The 16285-nt window shown below is 38.2% G+C and overlaps 2 protein-coding genes across 7 annotated transcripts; one reads left to right on the top strand and one right to left on the bottom strand.

Moving 5' to 3' along the window:
• Nucleotides 1–1595: 1595 nt before the first annotated feature.
• Nucleotides 1596–11159, top strand: LOC105137333 (transcription elongation factor SPT6-like). Of its 3 annotated transcripts, none has more exons than XM_011043048.1 (18): nt 1596–1801; nt 1905–1994; nt 2247–2382; nt 2571–2646; nt 2763–2913; nt 3001–3130; nt 3212–3458; nt 3558–3737; nt 3879–4001; nt 4112–4498; nt 4571–4678; nt 4795–5574; nt 7058–7199; nt 7284–8455; nt 8768–8977; nt 9174–9648; nt 10219–10499; nt 10533–11159. In XM_011043048.1, exons 1-18 carry the CDS (start codon nt 1774–1776, stop codon nt 10860–10862), a joined length of 5046 nt encoding a protein of 1681 aa, XP_011041350.1. In that variant the 5' UTR covers nt 1596–1773; the 3' UTR covers nt 10863–11159. The 3 variants fall into 3 exon arrangements, with proteins under 3 accessions (XP_011041350.1, XP_011041352.1, XP_011041349.1); XM_011043050.1 differs by having other exon boundaries at nt 10219–10482; nt 10615–11159; XM_011043047.1 differs by having other exon boundaries at nt 10219–11159.
• Nucleotides 11160–13764: 2605 nt separating this feature from the next.
• On the bottom strand, nt 13765–16020 carry RHC1A (RING-H2 finger C1A). 4 transcript variants are annotated; one of them, XM_011043054.1, is made up of 2 exons: nt 15772–16020; nt 13765–15035 (listed from the first exon to the last, which is right to left on the bottom strand). In XM_011043054.1, the coding sequence occupies exon 2, from the start codon at nt 14933–14935 to the stop codon at nt 14009–14011; it is 927 nt and encodes a 308-aa protein (XP_011041356.1). In that variant the 5' UTR covers nt 14936–15035; nt 15772–16020; the 3' UTR covers nt 13765–14008. The 4 variants fall into 4 exon arrangements, with proteins under 4 accessions (XP_011041356.1, XP_011041355.1, XP_011041354.1 ...); XM_011043053.1 differs by having other exon boundaries at nt 13765–15071; XM_011043052.1 differs by having other exon boundaries at nt 13765–15075; nt 15772–16019.
• Between the last annotated feature and the right edge of the window lie 265 nt (nt 16021–16285).

Consider the following 16285-nt stretch of genomic DNA (forward strand, 5'->3'; position numbering starts at 1 on the left):
TTTAATAAAAAAAATTAATTTTTTTAGAAACGTTATTTGTACCTCATTCCTAAACGGTGTCTTTTATTTATTAGCTTAAATTTTTAGGTAAATTTTTAAGATATAATTTATATTATTTTTTAATCTATTGATTTTTTTTGACAAATTAATTTTATAACAGTTGATTTTTTTAAGAAAATAAAAATTTCAAAAGAGAAAAAAATTATATTAGAAAATTATCACGCGGATGAAGTTGTGGGTTGCAGGGTTAATTGCTTCTTAGTAAAATTAGGATGTTTCATTTTTTCTTTTCTTATTAGTGTTGATCCTGTCAAGCTTAGTCAAATTAATTAGTTACAGAGAATGTGATCGAATTAACCAAATATCTTGTTTAATGCAATTAAAAAAGGAATTGAAGTATGATATTAAATTTCAAAAAACAATCATACGCTGGAGATAGAATCTTGCCCAACAAACATGGGCCCATCTGAGATCCCATGGGTTGAATGGAAGTTGAGCGAAGAGTAATTTATTGTCATGAAAAAACAAAATCCTGACCGACAAGCGGCCAAGCTAGATTGTTTTGATGTTTCAGCAGCCATGCGTTGAGTGTTACTGTGGCGGAGACAACGAGCTGACTGCCAATGCCAAATAATGGACGATGACGAGATAAATAGAATTGCTGACGTGGAATGACGTTTTGCTTTGTGATTGCTCGATGGCCCTTTGCCGTGGTTCGTTAATCGAGTTGCTACGCAGATAGAATTGTCCGAGAGGACGATAATAATTAATTATTTTTAAATTGCTTATTTAAAAAAAAAATTTAATTTAATATATTAAATCAATTTGAAAATACTACAAACTTTAATTTTAAATAAATAAAAAATAAAAAAAATAATTTTATTCTAGAGATACTTTTAAAATGCTAGAATAACGGATAGCATTGGCTCAGCAATAAAAAAGTAATTAGAATTTTTTAAGATTTGATATTATAATTTCTTATATATGAATATATATTTAAAAACTTAATCTTGTTTAGTGTCGTTTAGATTTTACAAAGTTAATAGAGTTACAAGTTTATCCTCTAGTCACTTAATTTTTTCTTGTTAAAAAATGTTTTATACTTTTTAAAATAATTTTTCATTTAAAAATATATTACATTATTTTTTAATATTTTCCTACGTGACACATAAACATGTTAAAATTAAAATAATAATAATAAAATAATTTAATATTTTTAAATTAAAAATATTTTTGAAAAATATTAAAATAAAAAGCACCCAAACACACTAAGAAATATTTGAAATTATAGTGCATAATAATTTTTAAAATAAATTTTTATTTAAAAATATATTAAATTTTTTTATTTCCTAACTGTTAATATTAAAATATCAAAATTATAAAAAATACTAAAAAAATTAATTTAGTATCTTTTTAAACTATAAATATTTTTGGAAAGTTAACTTGGTGTTACGGCTGGGCTCTCTAGTTTCTTTCCAGAGGCCGAACCCACCTTCATAGCTCAGTCTAAAAGCCCAATACCATATCGGCGAATAGACCCAAAAAAGAAGCAAAAGAGCCCAATCACGTCACTAAAAAAAAAAAAAAAGCACAGACAGCACTACTTTCTCTTCAATTTCTAATTTCTCTCTTCAATCTTCACTTCTTCACCATCGCCAAAAGAAATCCGAACACTAAACACGCTTTCACTCTCAAATCTCTCAATTTTTTCTTATCTCTCTTCGTGCTTTTTTTTTTAATTTTCGATTTCACTTCAATAACGAATCAATCAGTATGGGCAAAAACGTGGTTTCTGATGAAGGTAAGGAAAATCGCTAGCTCTACCCTAAACACCCTAAACCTTTAGTTTTGTAATTTTCTAACGCATTTTCTGTTTGTGGTTTTGGTTTGGTGTGTTTTTGCAGATGAGGTGGAGTTCGAAGACGAAGAGAGAGAGCCTGTTGATGGAGATAGAATTGACCGCCACCACGACGACGAGGAGGAGGAGGAGGATGGTTTGCACTTGCTTAACTTTTATGGCTTTTTTTCTTGAAGTTTTTCAGGGTTTAATTCGAGTGGGTTTTTGTTAAGTTTTGGGTTAATGGGTTTTGGTTTTTGTTTCTAGGGCTCTTTGCATGAGCTGTTTATGATGTTTATTTTGAGGGAAATTATTTTTTTGGGGAAAAATGGATTTTTTGTTTTTGTTGGAAGGGAAGTGCTGAATCGTGTTCAGGAATGCGTGATTTAGTTTTGCGGTTTTTGCGCAGAAGAAGGGCAGGATGAATATGAGAAGGATGATTTTATAGTGGATGATGTTGAGGAAGAAGAGGAGGCGGATGAAGAAGAGGAGAGGGCAGATAGTGATGAAGAGAGGCACAAGAAGAAGAAGAAAAAGAAGAAAAGGTCTGTTTCTCTTTGCTTTCACTGTGTTTCTGTAGTTTATCCATGGTATATAGTTTTTTTTAATGATAGAATGATTGGAATTTTTGTGACTGAGTGATGGAGAATGGGTTACGAGTTGTTTTATTGGCAATTGTGGTTTTAAAAAATGGAGCTATTGGTCTTAATGATGCTTGTTTCTATGCCCTTAGAGAAGCTGAGGATGTCCTTGATGAAGATGATTACGAGCTTCTGCGGGACAACAATGTGTACCATCATCGGCCAAAGGTTGTGAGCTTTGTAATGTTTCTCATCGATAATATTGCAGGTCAATTCTTGCACTGTTTGTATAGATGAATAGTTTGGCTTATTATTATGAGAGTTTTGCTTAAAAATTATGTCAGGATAGCAAAAAATTCAAGCGTTTGAAGAAAGCTCAGAGGGATTCAGATGATGACCGATATGGGCTTTCTGATGATGAGTTTGATGGAAGCGGCAAAGGTGGGCGAACTGCTGAGGAGAAACTGAAGCGCAGCTTATTTGGTGATGATGAAGGCATGTGCATCCTGCTCCTGTTTTTCCAATTATGTTATTTTGTAGACTGAATGCTTGACATAGTAATCATGTCTTCCATTACCACAGGCATTCCACTCGAGGATATGCCTGAAGAGGAAGAGCAAGAAGAAGTGGAAGAGGATGGAGACATTGGTGATGAGGACGAGATGGCTGATTTTATTGTGGATGAAGATGACGAAGATGGAACTTTAGTGAGGTATGGTTTCCATTGCCCATGCAATTTGTGTGGTTTATGTTACCTTACAACTGTCGTTTAATTATTTTGCTCATCATGTAGACGCAAGAAGCTAAAGAAAAAGAAATCTCGGCAGGCATCTGGAGCTTCATCTTCTGCTTTGCAAGAAGCTCAAGAAATATTTGGTGATGTTGATGAACTCATACAAATGCGCAAGCAAGGTTTAGAATCTAGTGAATGGAGAGAAAGGAGATTGGAAGATGAATTTGAACCAACTGTCATCTCTGAAAAATACATGACTGAGAAAGATGATCGGATTCGGATGATTGATATTCCAGAAAGAATGCAGGTGTTTTGACGTGTCTATTTTTGAGAAATTACTACTGTTTTGATTTCTCTCAGTTATCTTCATGCTGGCACCCGTTATTTGCTGTTTTTATATTTATAGGTATCCGAGGAAAGCACTGGTCCTCCTCCATTGGATGATTTCAGCATACTGGAGGAGAGCAACTGGTTATATAGTCAGATTGCAAGCGGAACAGTACCTTTGTTTGCCAAGAATGGACTGTTTATAAACAAGGATGATGTTACCCAATTTTTGGAATTACATCACATTCAGAAGTTAGATGTTAGTATATGTACATACACGCTTCAGAAGTTAGATGTTAGTATATGTACACACACACACACATTTAATTTTCACATGTTATTTTTTGTTGTTTTGATCCAATTTCACCTTAGTTTATTGACGTTCCATTCTTGATTTTAGATACCCTTCATTGCCATGTATCGGAAAGAGGAATGTTTAAGCCTGTTGAAAGATCCCGATCAACATGAAGACAATGAAAATTCTGATGACACTGATAAAACTCCCACGTTCAAGTGGCACAAGGTAAATAACTTATCATGGGATTGACACCTTTTTTTAGCTCCAGAGTGAAGCATACATCAGGAGACATAATAAAATTTTTAGGTTCTAAACATGCACACCGTTCCTTTTAGGTTCTTTGGGCTCTCCAGGACTTGGACAGGAAGTGGCTGCTACTTCAGAAACGAAAGAGTGCCCTCAATTCATACTACAATAAGCGCTTTGAAGAAGAATCTCGACGGATATATGATGAAACAAGACTTAATTTAAATCAGCAGCTGTTTGAGTCAATTCTTAAATCACTGAAGACTGCTGAATCAGAAAGAGAGGTTGATGATGTTGATGCAAAATTTAACCTGCATTTTCCACCAGGTGAGGTTGGGGTGGATGAAGGACAGTACAAGAGGCCCATGCGGAGATCACAATACAGTATCTGTAGTAAGGCTGGTCTATGGGAAGTTGCAAGCAAATTTGGTTACAGTGCCGAGCAACTGGGAATGCAGTTATCTTTATTAAAGATGGTGAGTTTGCATAGGCTACTGATTGTTGATATTTTTATGGAAGCATAACTTTTTTTTTTTATTTGATTTCAGGAGGACGAGTTGCAGGATGCCAAGGAAACACCAGAGGAGATGGCTTCGAATTTTACATGTGCGATGTTCGAAAGTCCACAAACAGTTCTTAAAGGGGCTAGGCACATGGTATGAATCAATGCTCTTATTTTCCACATCTACAACTACAAAATGTTCTGCTGAATGATGCTTGATGAGGTCAAGTTTGAATATCCTTCAACTATTTTTTTTTTGTATTCTTTCAGGCTGCAGTTGAGATAAGTTGTGAGCCCTGTGTCAGGAGATATGTCCGTTTCATTTTTATGGACAATGCTGTTGTGTCTACAAGTCCAACGGCAGATGGGAATGCTGCTATTGATTCCTTCCATCAGTTTGCAGGTGTCAAGTGGTTGCGTGAAAAGCCAATCAAGATGTTTGAGGATGCACAATGGCTCCTTATCCAAAAGGCTGAAGAGGAGAAACTTCTTCAAGTCACTGTTAAGCTTCCGCAAAAAGTTATGGATCAATTGATTGAGGACTGTAATGGTCGCTACTTGAGTGTTGGTGTCAGTAAATATGCTCAACTGTGGAATGAGCAAAGGAGTTTGATACTCAAGGATGCACTCTTTGGTTTTTTGTTACCTTCGATGGAGAAAGAGGCTAGATCCTTGTTGACTAGCAGAGCTAAAAACTGGTTGCTTTATGAATATGGAAAGGTTCTGTGGAATAAAGTCTCTGTGGGACCATATCAAAGGAAAGAAAGTGATGTTTCCATGGACGATGAAGCTGCACCTAGGGTGATGGCCTGCTGTTGGGGTCCTGGAAAACCAGCAACTACTTTTGTGATGTTAGATTCATCTGGGGAGGTTTTAGATGTGCTTTACACTGGGTCACTTACATTAAGATCTCAAAATGTTAATGATCAGCAACGCAAGAAAAATGATCAGCAACGTGTTCTGAAATTTATGACAGACCACCAACCTCATGTGGTGGTTCTGGGAGCTGCACACTTGTCTTGTACTAAACTGAAAGACGATATTTATGAGGTAAACAATAATGAACTTGTCCTTGAGTCTTGGTATTTTTTGCGAATAAATCATGTCTCAGATGCTGTGATTTGTTATGTGTGTGCTGGACTGATCCATGCCATTGTTATATTACTATGTAAAGTAGTTGAGATGCTGTCTATATTAACAAAATTTCCTGCTACCAGGGCAGTAAGAATTTTCCTGCTTCCTTAAACATAGTGGATGCAGATGCTACCAGGTTTTAGGCAGCTTTAATTGTTTAAGGAACACTTAGTTGTTAAAACTTTTATTTGATACTGTTAGAAGCTTTTGTTTTGACTTGTGAAATCTCTCCAAAGTATGTACTAATTAACACAGTGATCTACTTCAAAGTGTATGGCCATGAATGCGCCATATACCAATGCATTTGATCATCTGGGCCTTCTATGAGAAACCACACACAAGTTTATCACAAGTTCACACCGTTTTGATTGAGACATCAGGCTTGTCAGATATTTCTCTTTACCATTTTTATCAAATGGTTTTCTTGATAGATCTTGATATGAAATAACCACTAAGGCACTGTTTGGGAGTGAGTTTCAACATGTTTTTCTTCAAAATTTGAATTTTTTTTGGTGTTTTTGGATCGTTTCGATATGCTGATATCAAAAATAAATTTTTAAAAATGAAAAAAAAAATATTTTGATGTTTTTTCAAGCAAAAAACATTTTGAAAATCAACCGTTACCACTCTCAAACACTCTAAAAATTCTCTTTTCTAAGCCTTGGAGTTGGAGCTAACATCTGTGCACCTATGTTATGAAAAGCAAAGTATGTGAAGTCGTGAACCATAACAATTAACAAAGAACTTATTTTTCTTTCGAATGAAAGAAGACATATGATGTTATCATTTCCCTAGGTTTGGATTTATGGAAATTTTGTGGAATTAATATTCTAGCTCAATTTGGAGGAATGCCTGCAACCTGTTTGAAATAAGCTGCTTAGCAGAAAATGATAACGAGATCACTATGTATTGTTAAAAAAAAGGCTACGGGAACACCCCACCCCGCCCCCTCCTGGTTTTATTGCTGGAACTCTACTGATACTGGTCTATTTTTTCCCATTTGTCATTCTTGGCCTATTTATTTGAGTTTGATGAGAGTAGATTTATAGGTCCTTTTAGGGCTCTGCAACATAGTACTTTGGAGATGTTTCTCTGGCAATTATACTTAGAAGCAGTAGAAACTGTTGTACTGGTTTTAATTTTTTGTTCAAGAAGAAGGATCTCTCATTACCCATCTTTCTCGTTATTCATCCTTCTCACATCACTTTTTACTGTTGACACTTTCAAAGCTTCATTGCAGCTCAACTCAACATTGATTCTGCTATGCTCTGTCTTTAACTTGTTTTTGCGAGGAGTTCCTTTTTGCTTGAGTGTGTGTGGTTATCATTTATAGTATTTATGTGATTCTCTTTAGTTCATTCTATCTGGTGCTTATTTTATTTCATTCCACCTTCATCAGATTATCTTTAAAATGGTGGAGGAAAATCCTAGAGATGTTGGACATGAGATGGATGAACTGAGTATTGTGTATGGGGACGAGTCTCTCCCTCGTCTTTATGAAAATTCTCGGATTTCTTCTGATCAACTACCTGGGCAGTCAGGTATGATATATTGTCTTGATGCTGTTCTTAATCTTAAAAGTCCATTATTCATGCAGTTAACCCTGTCTTATCCTATGTTCTCAGGCATTGTTAAACGGGCTGTTGCTCTTGGCCGTTGTCTGCAAAATCCTTTGGCTATGGTTGCAACACTGTGTGGTCCAGCCAGGGAGATTTTATCCTGGAAACTAAACCCTCTGGAGAACTTTCTTACCCCTGATGAGAAATACTCGGTGATTGAACAAGTTATGGTAGATGCCACAAACCAGGTGGGCCTTGATGTTAATTTGGCCACAAGCCATGAATGGTTATTTGCTCCTTTACAATTCATTTCTGGGCTTGGACCCAGAAAGGCAGCATCTTTGCAGAGATCTCTGGTAAGAACTGGAGCGATTTTCACTCGCAAGGACTTCGTTACAGCTCATGGTCTTGGTAAAAAGGTGTTTGTCAATGCAGTTGGTTTTTTGCGTGTCCGGAGGAGTGGCCTTGCTGCTAGCAGCAGCCAGTTCATTGATGTGTTAGATGATACAAGGATACATCCAGAATCCTATGGTCTCGCACAGGAGTTGGCAAAAGTTGTTTATGAAAAGGACAGTGGTGATGCAAATGACGATGACGATGCATTAGAGATGGCAATAGAATATGTTAGAGAGCGGCCTAATTTATTGAAAACATTTGCTTTTGACTTGTATTTTAAAGACAATAAGCGGGACAACAAGAAGGAGACTTTCAAAGATATAAAAATGGAACTGATACAAGGTTTCCAGGACTGGCGTAAACAGTATAAGGAACCAACCCAGGACGAGGAATTTTATATGATTTCAGGTGAAACTGAGGATACCCTTGCTGAAGGGAGACTTGTACAAGCCACGGTTCGCAGGGTGGTTGGTGGAAAGGCAATATGTGCACTGGAAACTGGTCTGACTGGGATTCTTACAAAGGAGGACTATGCTGATGATTGGAGGGATATACCTGAGTTGTCTGACAAGCTGCGCGAAGATGATATACTGACTTGCAAGATCAAATCAATTCAAAAGAATAGATATCAAGTGTTCTTGGTTTGCAAAGACAGTGAGATGAGAAGTAACCGATATCGGCAGGTACTGAACCTTGATCCCTATTATCATGAAGACCAAAGCAGTATGAGGAGTGAGCAAGAGAAGGTTCGCAAAGAGAGGGAGCTCGCAAAGAAACATTTTAAGCCTAGGATGATTGTTCATCCACGCTTCCAGAATATAACTGCTGATGAAGCCATGGAGGTACCTTCTTGATGCCTTATAATTGTATACTATTGGTCACATGTTTAATAGATAAAATCGGATTGTGAAAACTATCTTCCCATATGGTTCAATTGGAATTCTTAAAAAGAAATTTTGCATTATTTTCTTTTCTGCCTCGTTGCTTGATTCCTCTTCATCTGTATTTGCGTGACCTGGGGTTGGATTCTACCAATTTTTTGCTTTGGATTTGCATCATACTCTGAAAATCTTCATCAAAATTGGTTTGTTTCTCTTTTTCACAATTGTTTGTTAAATCTAAATTTAGTCTTTCTTTAATTTTTTTTCTTGCAGTTCTTATCCGACAAGGATCCCGGAGAAAGTATTATTCGTCCTAGTTCTCGTGGACCTTCGTATTTAACTTTAACTCTTAAAGTTTATGATGGAGTTTATGCTCACAAAGATATAGTTGAAGGGGGGAAGGAACACAAAGATATCACAAGTTTACTTCGTATTGGGAAGACATTGAAAATAGGGGAGGATTGTTTTGAGGATTTGGATGAGGTTGGTTTCTTTTATTTCAGCATCTCATTTCAAAGGCTTCTCCTGTAATTTGTGTAATTGTTACAGGAGCAGGAAAAAAAGAACACAATGTGTTATGGTTGCTCTTGCATATTCCATTGTGATGAATAAGCAGTTGTTCTCTTGTCCCTCATTACTTGATATTGCTAGATCAATGTTGACTTTGTTTTGGATGTAGGTAATGGACCGCTATGTTGATCCCTTGGTGGGCCATCTAAAGTCAATGCTAAATTATCGCAAGTTCAGAAGTGGTACTAAAGCAGAAGTTGATGAGCTCCTAAGGATTGAGAAATCACAACAGCCTGCTAGGATAGTTTATTCGTTTGGCATTTCTCATGAACACCCAGGGACTTTCATTCTTACTTATATAAGGAGTACAAATCCACATCACGAGTATGTTGGTCTGTATCCTAAGGGATTCAAGTTTCGAAAGCGCATGTTTGAGGACATTGACCGGCTTGTGGCATATTTTCAAAAGCATATAGATGATCCCTTGCATGAATCAGCACCATCAATCAGGTCAGTTGCTGCCATGGTCCCAATGCGAAGCCCTGCAACAAGGGGTTCTTCCTGGGGTGGTTCAACGGATGAAGATGGCTGGAGAGGGCAGTCTTTTGACAGAGATCGTTCTTCTGGTCCAGGTTCCAGGACAGGTAAAACATTTTTCAAAAAATGAAGGTGGTTAGACGATATGTTGATGCAAACCATCTAAGATACCATTGGGTTGCCTGTTCAGTTTGTTGAAGGCTTTGGCTGAACAGTGCTTGCATGAGGTTTTCTTTATTTCTTATATGACCCCTGCTTAGCGACTTAAATACACAAAATTCTAGCATGAAAAACTGATGAATTTTTTAAAACTTTCTGAGTCCATTAAATTTTGCTCCTGTTAGTATTTGAATTCTCCAGGGCAACCCCAACTTGTGAAGTTACTCTGATCTTGATGAAAATTGGTATCCATACTGGATGCATTGACTAAACCATCTATGCTGCTAAAAACATTCGCTTTTATGATGCTTAAGATTTCTTGGTGTACAGCAGGTCTCCAGGGCTGTTTCGGCAGACTAGAGAAGTGCCTGATCCACTTCAGATCTAATGAACATATTAGGCTGTCATCTATATTGTGTTTATTCTTTGGCTCAAGCTTAGACCAAGATTTTGGTTTTCTTCTTATTTTGTCATATCTGTAAAAATCTTTTATGCTCTCCCATTTTTCATTTTCACAGGTCGAAATGATTATAGAAGTGGTGGTAGTCGAGATGGTCATCAGAATGGGCCACCAAGACCATATAGTGGGCGAGGACGTGGTCGTGGATCGTATAACAGCACCAGAGGAAATAATAGTGGCAATGAGAGGCAGGATTCTGGTTATGACAAGCCCAGGTGGGATTCAGGTACCAAGGATAACGATGAAGGTTGGGGCAGTTTCCCAGGTGCCAAAGTCCAAAACTCTCCTGGCAGGGAAGCCTTTCCTGGTGGCTGGGGAACTGGTGGTGGAGGTGGTGGTGGAAATGGTGGCTGGGGCCATGGAAATGGTGGCGGCACTGATAGTGGGAATGCTGGCTGGGGTAATACTAGCTTGAAAAGAGATTCAGCACAAGGGGGCTGGGTTGCTGGTGGAGGTGGAAGTGGTGGTGGTGACTCTGTTCATGGAACTAGTGGTGGAGGCACTGATAATGGGAATTCTGGGTGGGGTAATAGCTCTAAAAAAGGTGGGGCACAAAGTGGCTGGGGTTCTGGTGGAAGTGGCGGCGATGCGCAAGGAAGTGGTGGAGTCATTGACGATGGGAAATGGGGTACGGCCTCTAAGAGAGATTCTACACAATCACAAGCCGACAATGGATGGTCAGGAGGTGGTGGTGGTTGGTGAAGCAGCCAAGCATGGCCTGTAAATTTCCTTCCTCGTAGTGATCAACTGGAAGCTGGTAATTGACTGGAAGTAGTGTAGCAGCGTAGCTCTAGGGATCTGTTGGAAGCTGTAGGAGAACCCGGTACTGTTTTTCCTACAGCATATCATGATTTTCACTCTCTGGCTGGTGGAAGGACCCTTGAATGGTTTTTTTTTTTTTTTGCAATATTATATTGCAACATGTATTCCTCCTATCATGCCTTTCTTGTGAACGTCTTTGATTCGCTCCTTAATGCAAAAGGTAGTTGTTCTGCTCTATTATCGACCATCTATCAAGCTCTGGTGAACGTCCGATTCTAACCCCATCAACTTTCTCGTGCTTGATTGTACACCTTTGAGTTGCTTCCAATAACCCCACAGGTCTTCATTGATCCACCACTATCATTAGTGATGATTTTGCAACATTTCAAGTGCACAGAAAAAGAAAAAAATGTTTGCGAAGTTATTGATGTCTATCATTAGTGATGATTTTGTAACATCTGAATCACACCTTTTGGAAAGAAATGGATACTTCATGGTACATAGCAGGAGAACCTATTTTTTAATATTTGGCCATCCATTTGTAAAAAATGCTGTAGTTCCGAAGAAGTTCAATGCATAGTTATTAATTTTTAAATTTGGATCCCCCCACCTCATGACCGAACCATTGATCCGGTGACTCGTGGGTTAACCTAATAACCCAATAATACAGGACTTAAATCAAATCAAACTCTAGACCGGCTGACAATTGATCTGGTGTCCATCTCACAATTATACTTCAATGTGCATTAACAGGTTGCATTTGAGCACTCTCCCCCTAAGTAAAAATCTCCCCCCAAGTAAAAATCAGAAAGACAAGACAGTTCAAGGCTCCGGTGCACTTGAGCTAAGACCAGCTCAAAGCAATAGTTCACATGTTGCGGCATTCTATTTCCTCAATACTCCTATCTTCGGAGCTAAGATTTTCTCCGGCAACATAACCAGCAGCTTCCATTAGATCAGCAACTACTCAACCCCTCCAACATTATGTAAAGATCATTTGATTTTTGGTTGTGTCAACAACGACAGAGGGGGGAAATTCAGAGCCGACATCAACCACCCAGGCACGTCCAGGGGCCTTGACCTAAATCCCTCATAGAAGTCCTGACTTCTGCCAGCTTGCTCCAACGACAAGCAGCAGCATGCATATTATCAATCAACACATAGCAAACTGGATTTTCAGGCTTCATTTCCAACATTTCTCAGCTGCCATTTCCTTATCTCTGTATTATCACGGATCAGGCAGGCTCCTATAAGAGTGCTCCACATAGCAGTGTCTGCCCTGTAAGGCATACTGGAGATTAATTACTTGCTTTATTTAACAATCCAGCCCTCCCAAAGAGATCAACCATGCAAGAAAAGTGCTCCTCTCCAGGAACTATACCATAGAGAGTTGACATCTTTTCAAACATGTTTCCTTTAGCTACTAGACCAGAACGGCTACGAGCACATAGAACTGCCACCATAGTGACCAGTTATAAATTTACCACTCGGGCACAAAGGGGAAGAATGCTTGCAATAGTCACACAATTTGGTTCAATCCCAGAAAACAGCGTCTCCTGGAACTGGAAGGAGGCTTCCTCAGATTGGTCCATGCTAGTATAACCAGAAAGCATGGAGTTCCAAGTAGTTATACTCTTGGTTTCCATTGACTGAAATAAAATGTCGGCATTTCTTACGTATCTGATCCCTCAAAACAACTACGAAATTGCAGAAGCATGAATCACTGTTCCTAACTTAATGGCTTCAATGTGTGAACAGGCACCCAAGCTAACAATCATTGCCGCTGGATTCAAATAAATGTCACACCTTCTCATCTGAGAAAGCAACTCAACTGCTCCTTAATAATTTCCCGTTTGTACGCACGCTCCTGCTATAGTGTGCGTACAGACAGGAAATGTTAAAAGGGGCACATGAGTTGGAAGATAAGTGAGATTATCGGGTCTAACCCCTTTATGTACCATTTCTCTATCTGCTGAAAGATCCTCTCCGTAGAGATAAGCAAGTTCCAAGGCAAAGTGTTCAAAATATTTGAATTCACAGTGACGATATGGGCATCAGTAAAAAGGGGCAAACTTGGGAACCAGAATGAGATGATTTTGAAATCCCAAAGAGATAGAGTGGGCATGGAACTGTTTACCCTGTGGGAGTGATTTAAGGTTGGTACAAACAGTAAAGTAATGAAGAATGTAAGATTACATGACGAGTGAGAATAAAAAAAAGGGAAATGACCTAGTTGCTAATTTTTTTTATTTGGTTTGAGACACTGAAGTTTCGTCTTCTTTGCTGTTGTTTAGGATTGGAATCTGTACTTCTAAAATTAGCAGGCAGAACCTAGAAGGAGTTTTCGCGGTCTCCATAGTCATCGGTGTAATATACCAAAGCTTGATTTAGTGACCCTTTCGAAAGATGTCTGTGTATGCATGAAAGATTTTGAATGTGGGATCAACAAAAAGTGTTAAAGAGCTTCATTCGAGTCTCTTTCGAGCCTTTAATTTCTGGTGTGCTTCTCTTGCAGCTTGGTATTACCAAGTTAGTATTTCTCTGTCCTTTCACCATAACAAAATAAGATGCATTGAGAATTGAAAAGCAAAACTCTCATCATAGTCATTAAAAACATTTTGCATGCAGCCACCAGCAAGAAATTTGCGTTTGTCCAATGCTTATAGAACCCTTGAGTTTCAAGTTTTAGTTCAACAATCAATCCGCGTTCTTCCTAGATTTAGAAAATGTTTCCTTTCAATCCCATTGCCAGCTTGATGAAACAAGAGAGGCGGGGCAACCAAAAAGAGAATTTGAGCAAAAACCTAAGGAGATTCAGTACCACCATCAGGCACAACCAAGATTATAAACAGAGCGTGTTATAAGCACATGTGATTAAGAGGAGAATGCTAAAAAGTCATTTACAGTAAAAGTTTCAGCGAAAACATGAATGGTCCTCAATTACTTTTCAAGCAGACTCCACGCTTGTAACTTCAAGGGCTCAATTCTCAAACCACTCACTCCACGATAATGGGTCAACTATAAATGGAGGCACCATGATTCATTTAGACAATGAAAACATACTGTGTTCACAACATATTAACACCCTAGTTAAAAGGCCATCCTGAATACCCCATATGGGGGTTGTTTTCATGCATGGCAGGAGAGCTGCTTTCAGGAGTCTCATCATGGTTTGAGCTTGAATTAGATGAGCGGAAGGGCCACAGATAAGACAATGGATTGCGTCTTCCTTCTCTGCTATTCTCCCTTCCACTATAATTGCTGCTTCTGCTTCGAGAGCTTGAGCTTTGATAACTGTGTCTGCTACTTGATCCTTGCAGGGGTAGCTCCTGGCGACAAACAGGGCACGAGTTATGCTGGACTAGCCATGGGACTATACAATCTGAGTGATATAAATGATTACACGGCATTTGCCTCGCTTCAGATCCCAGCTCAAATTTATCTTTGCAGACTGGACAGTGAGAATCAGAGCGAAGATGCCTATGTGTGATCTTGATAGTAGGCATCGCATCAATTGATGACCTGGTAGCTGGGGGAGGGCCCCGCTGATCATTAGCTGAAAGTTGTTCAAACAATTCTTCCAGTCCAGGGCCTATAAAGTAGTCACCTGCATTACCCCTTGCAAAGGCAACACCGGGAGTCCCAGAAAAGAGAGCTTCAAACCCACCATTTCCAGACAACCTAAAAGGAACTTGGCCACCAAAGATCAACAAAGGACCGAAACCTGGATTATGTCCAGGAACTGAATCTGATCTTGATCTAATATCATGATTATGGCTTCTATCTGCCATTCGCTGCCTCATAAGATGTGAGAAAGCTTCCATGAACCCAAATCTCTGGTCACGATCATCATCACTGTCCATTCCAAAGAAATCCAATGGACTGATGCGGTGCATATCATCAAGTTCTTGGACAAATCCTCCACTGCAGTAGGGGCAAGCCGCATCTCGCCCACGCAGTCGAACTGGCCGCCTGCAACTGTAACACCAGTGGGTATTTCTGCTACTTGACATCCTCTCCACTTGTCTACTCTTCCTCCTCTGAAAAGGTTCCCAGCACAAAACCCAGTTCTAGTCCCAAAGCACCTAAACTTTAACAATTATCTAAAGCATACTGCCTGAAAACGAGGTAACAATTATCTACATCATACTGCCTGACAACGAGGAAACCACCACATTAAATACAAACTCCTTATTATCGACAAAGCAATCCGACAAAATATTCAATCACCATATGAAAACTGTCTCACCCAAAAACCTAATAATTGCATTCCTACTCAATCATTTTCCTCGAGGTGATGTTTGCTAAGAAAATACTATGCAAAACACATCAACTTTTATCAATTTCTCAAACTTATACAAGCACCCTCTCATCGAGCTAAAATCAACTCTCAAAGAAAGTCAATCTCTATCAGCTAGACATGCACACACCAATACACGCACAAACACACAATATTGAATGCTAATTTTTCAATGAATCCATTGTCTACAAAAAAATCAATTAAAATCTCCAGAAAAAGAAAAAGAAACAAAATGAACCCAGATGAAGATATACAATAAACCATCCACCACAACAGAATTGGCAGAAAAAAAAGTTTCTTTCTTGCATAATTTTTATATCTGCTTAACAAGCCACAATCACTCAATCAAACAGGAGGAAAAAAAGAGTCCATTTTTACTTCGTTTTCTAAATTCAATCACAAAAAATAACCAATTCCATAAACGCACAAAAACATTAAAAAAAAACAGATCAAACCCAAATAAGGAAACAAACATGTCAAGATCAAACAGGAAGAATTGACAGAAATACATTCATGCATAAATATGAAAAGAAAGCAAGAATTACTTACAGATCAAAACTTTATGCTATCTTAACATACAAGATTAAAAGGGGTTGTCTGGATCTGACAGTAGATTCTGTGTATGTGCTAGAGAGAAGAATAGACTTGACTACGGTTGAGTGTGCAGCGGGTGAAAAATGGTAAGGGAAGTGGGGTTGTTTTATCCTAAAATACGCGTGGTGTGTAACACGCCAACCGTGTTAGTGTCCCTCAACTCTCTAGTTGTTTGCACCTTTGGAATTTGTGCCATCTTACCGGGGTCAACACCACCCCTTCTAGGAGAGTGTTCGATACAGTTCAGAAGTTGTTTTCACGGTGCTTTTCTTATTCGGAAATATTTTTAAATAATATATATATATATATTTTTTAAAAAAATTATTTCTACTATTAGTATATTAAAATAATTTAAAAATATAAAAAATAATTTAAATAAAAAATAGTAAACTTAATGAATCAATGGTTTAACTGTTGAGCTTAATCACTCTATTCTTATAAAATAAATTAAATAATACTTTTAATTTAA

Source organism: Populus euphratica, unplaced genomic scaffold (assembly GCF_000495115.2).
Source record: "Populus euphratica unplaced genomic scaffold, PopEup_1.0 scaffold66.1, whole genome shotgun sequence".
In the NCBI taxonomy this organism is placed as follows: domain Eukaryota; kingdom Viridiplantae; phylum Streptophyta; class Magnoliopsida; order Malpighiales; family Salicaceae; genus Populus; species Populus euphratica.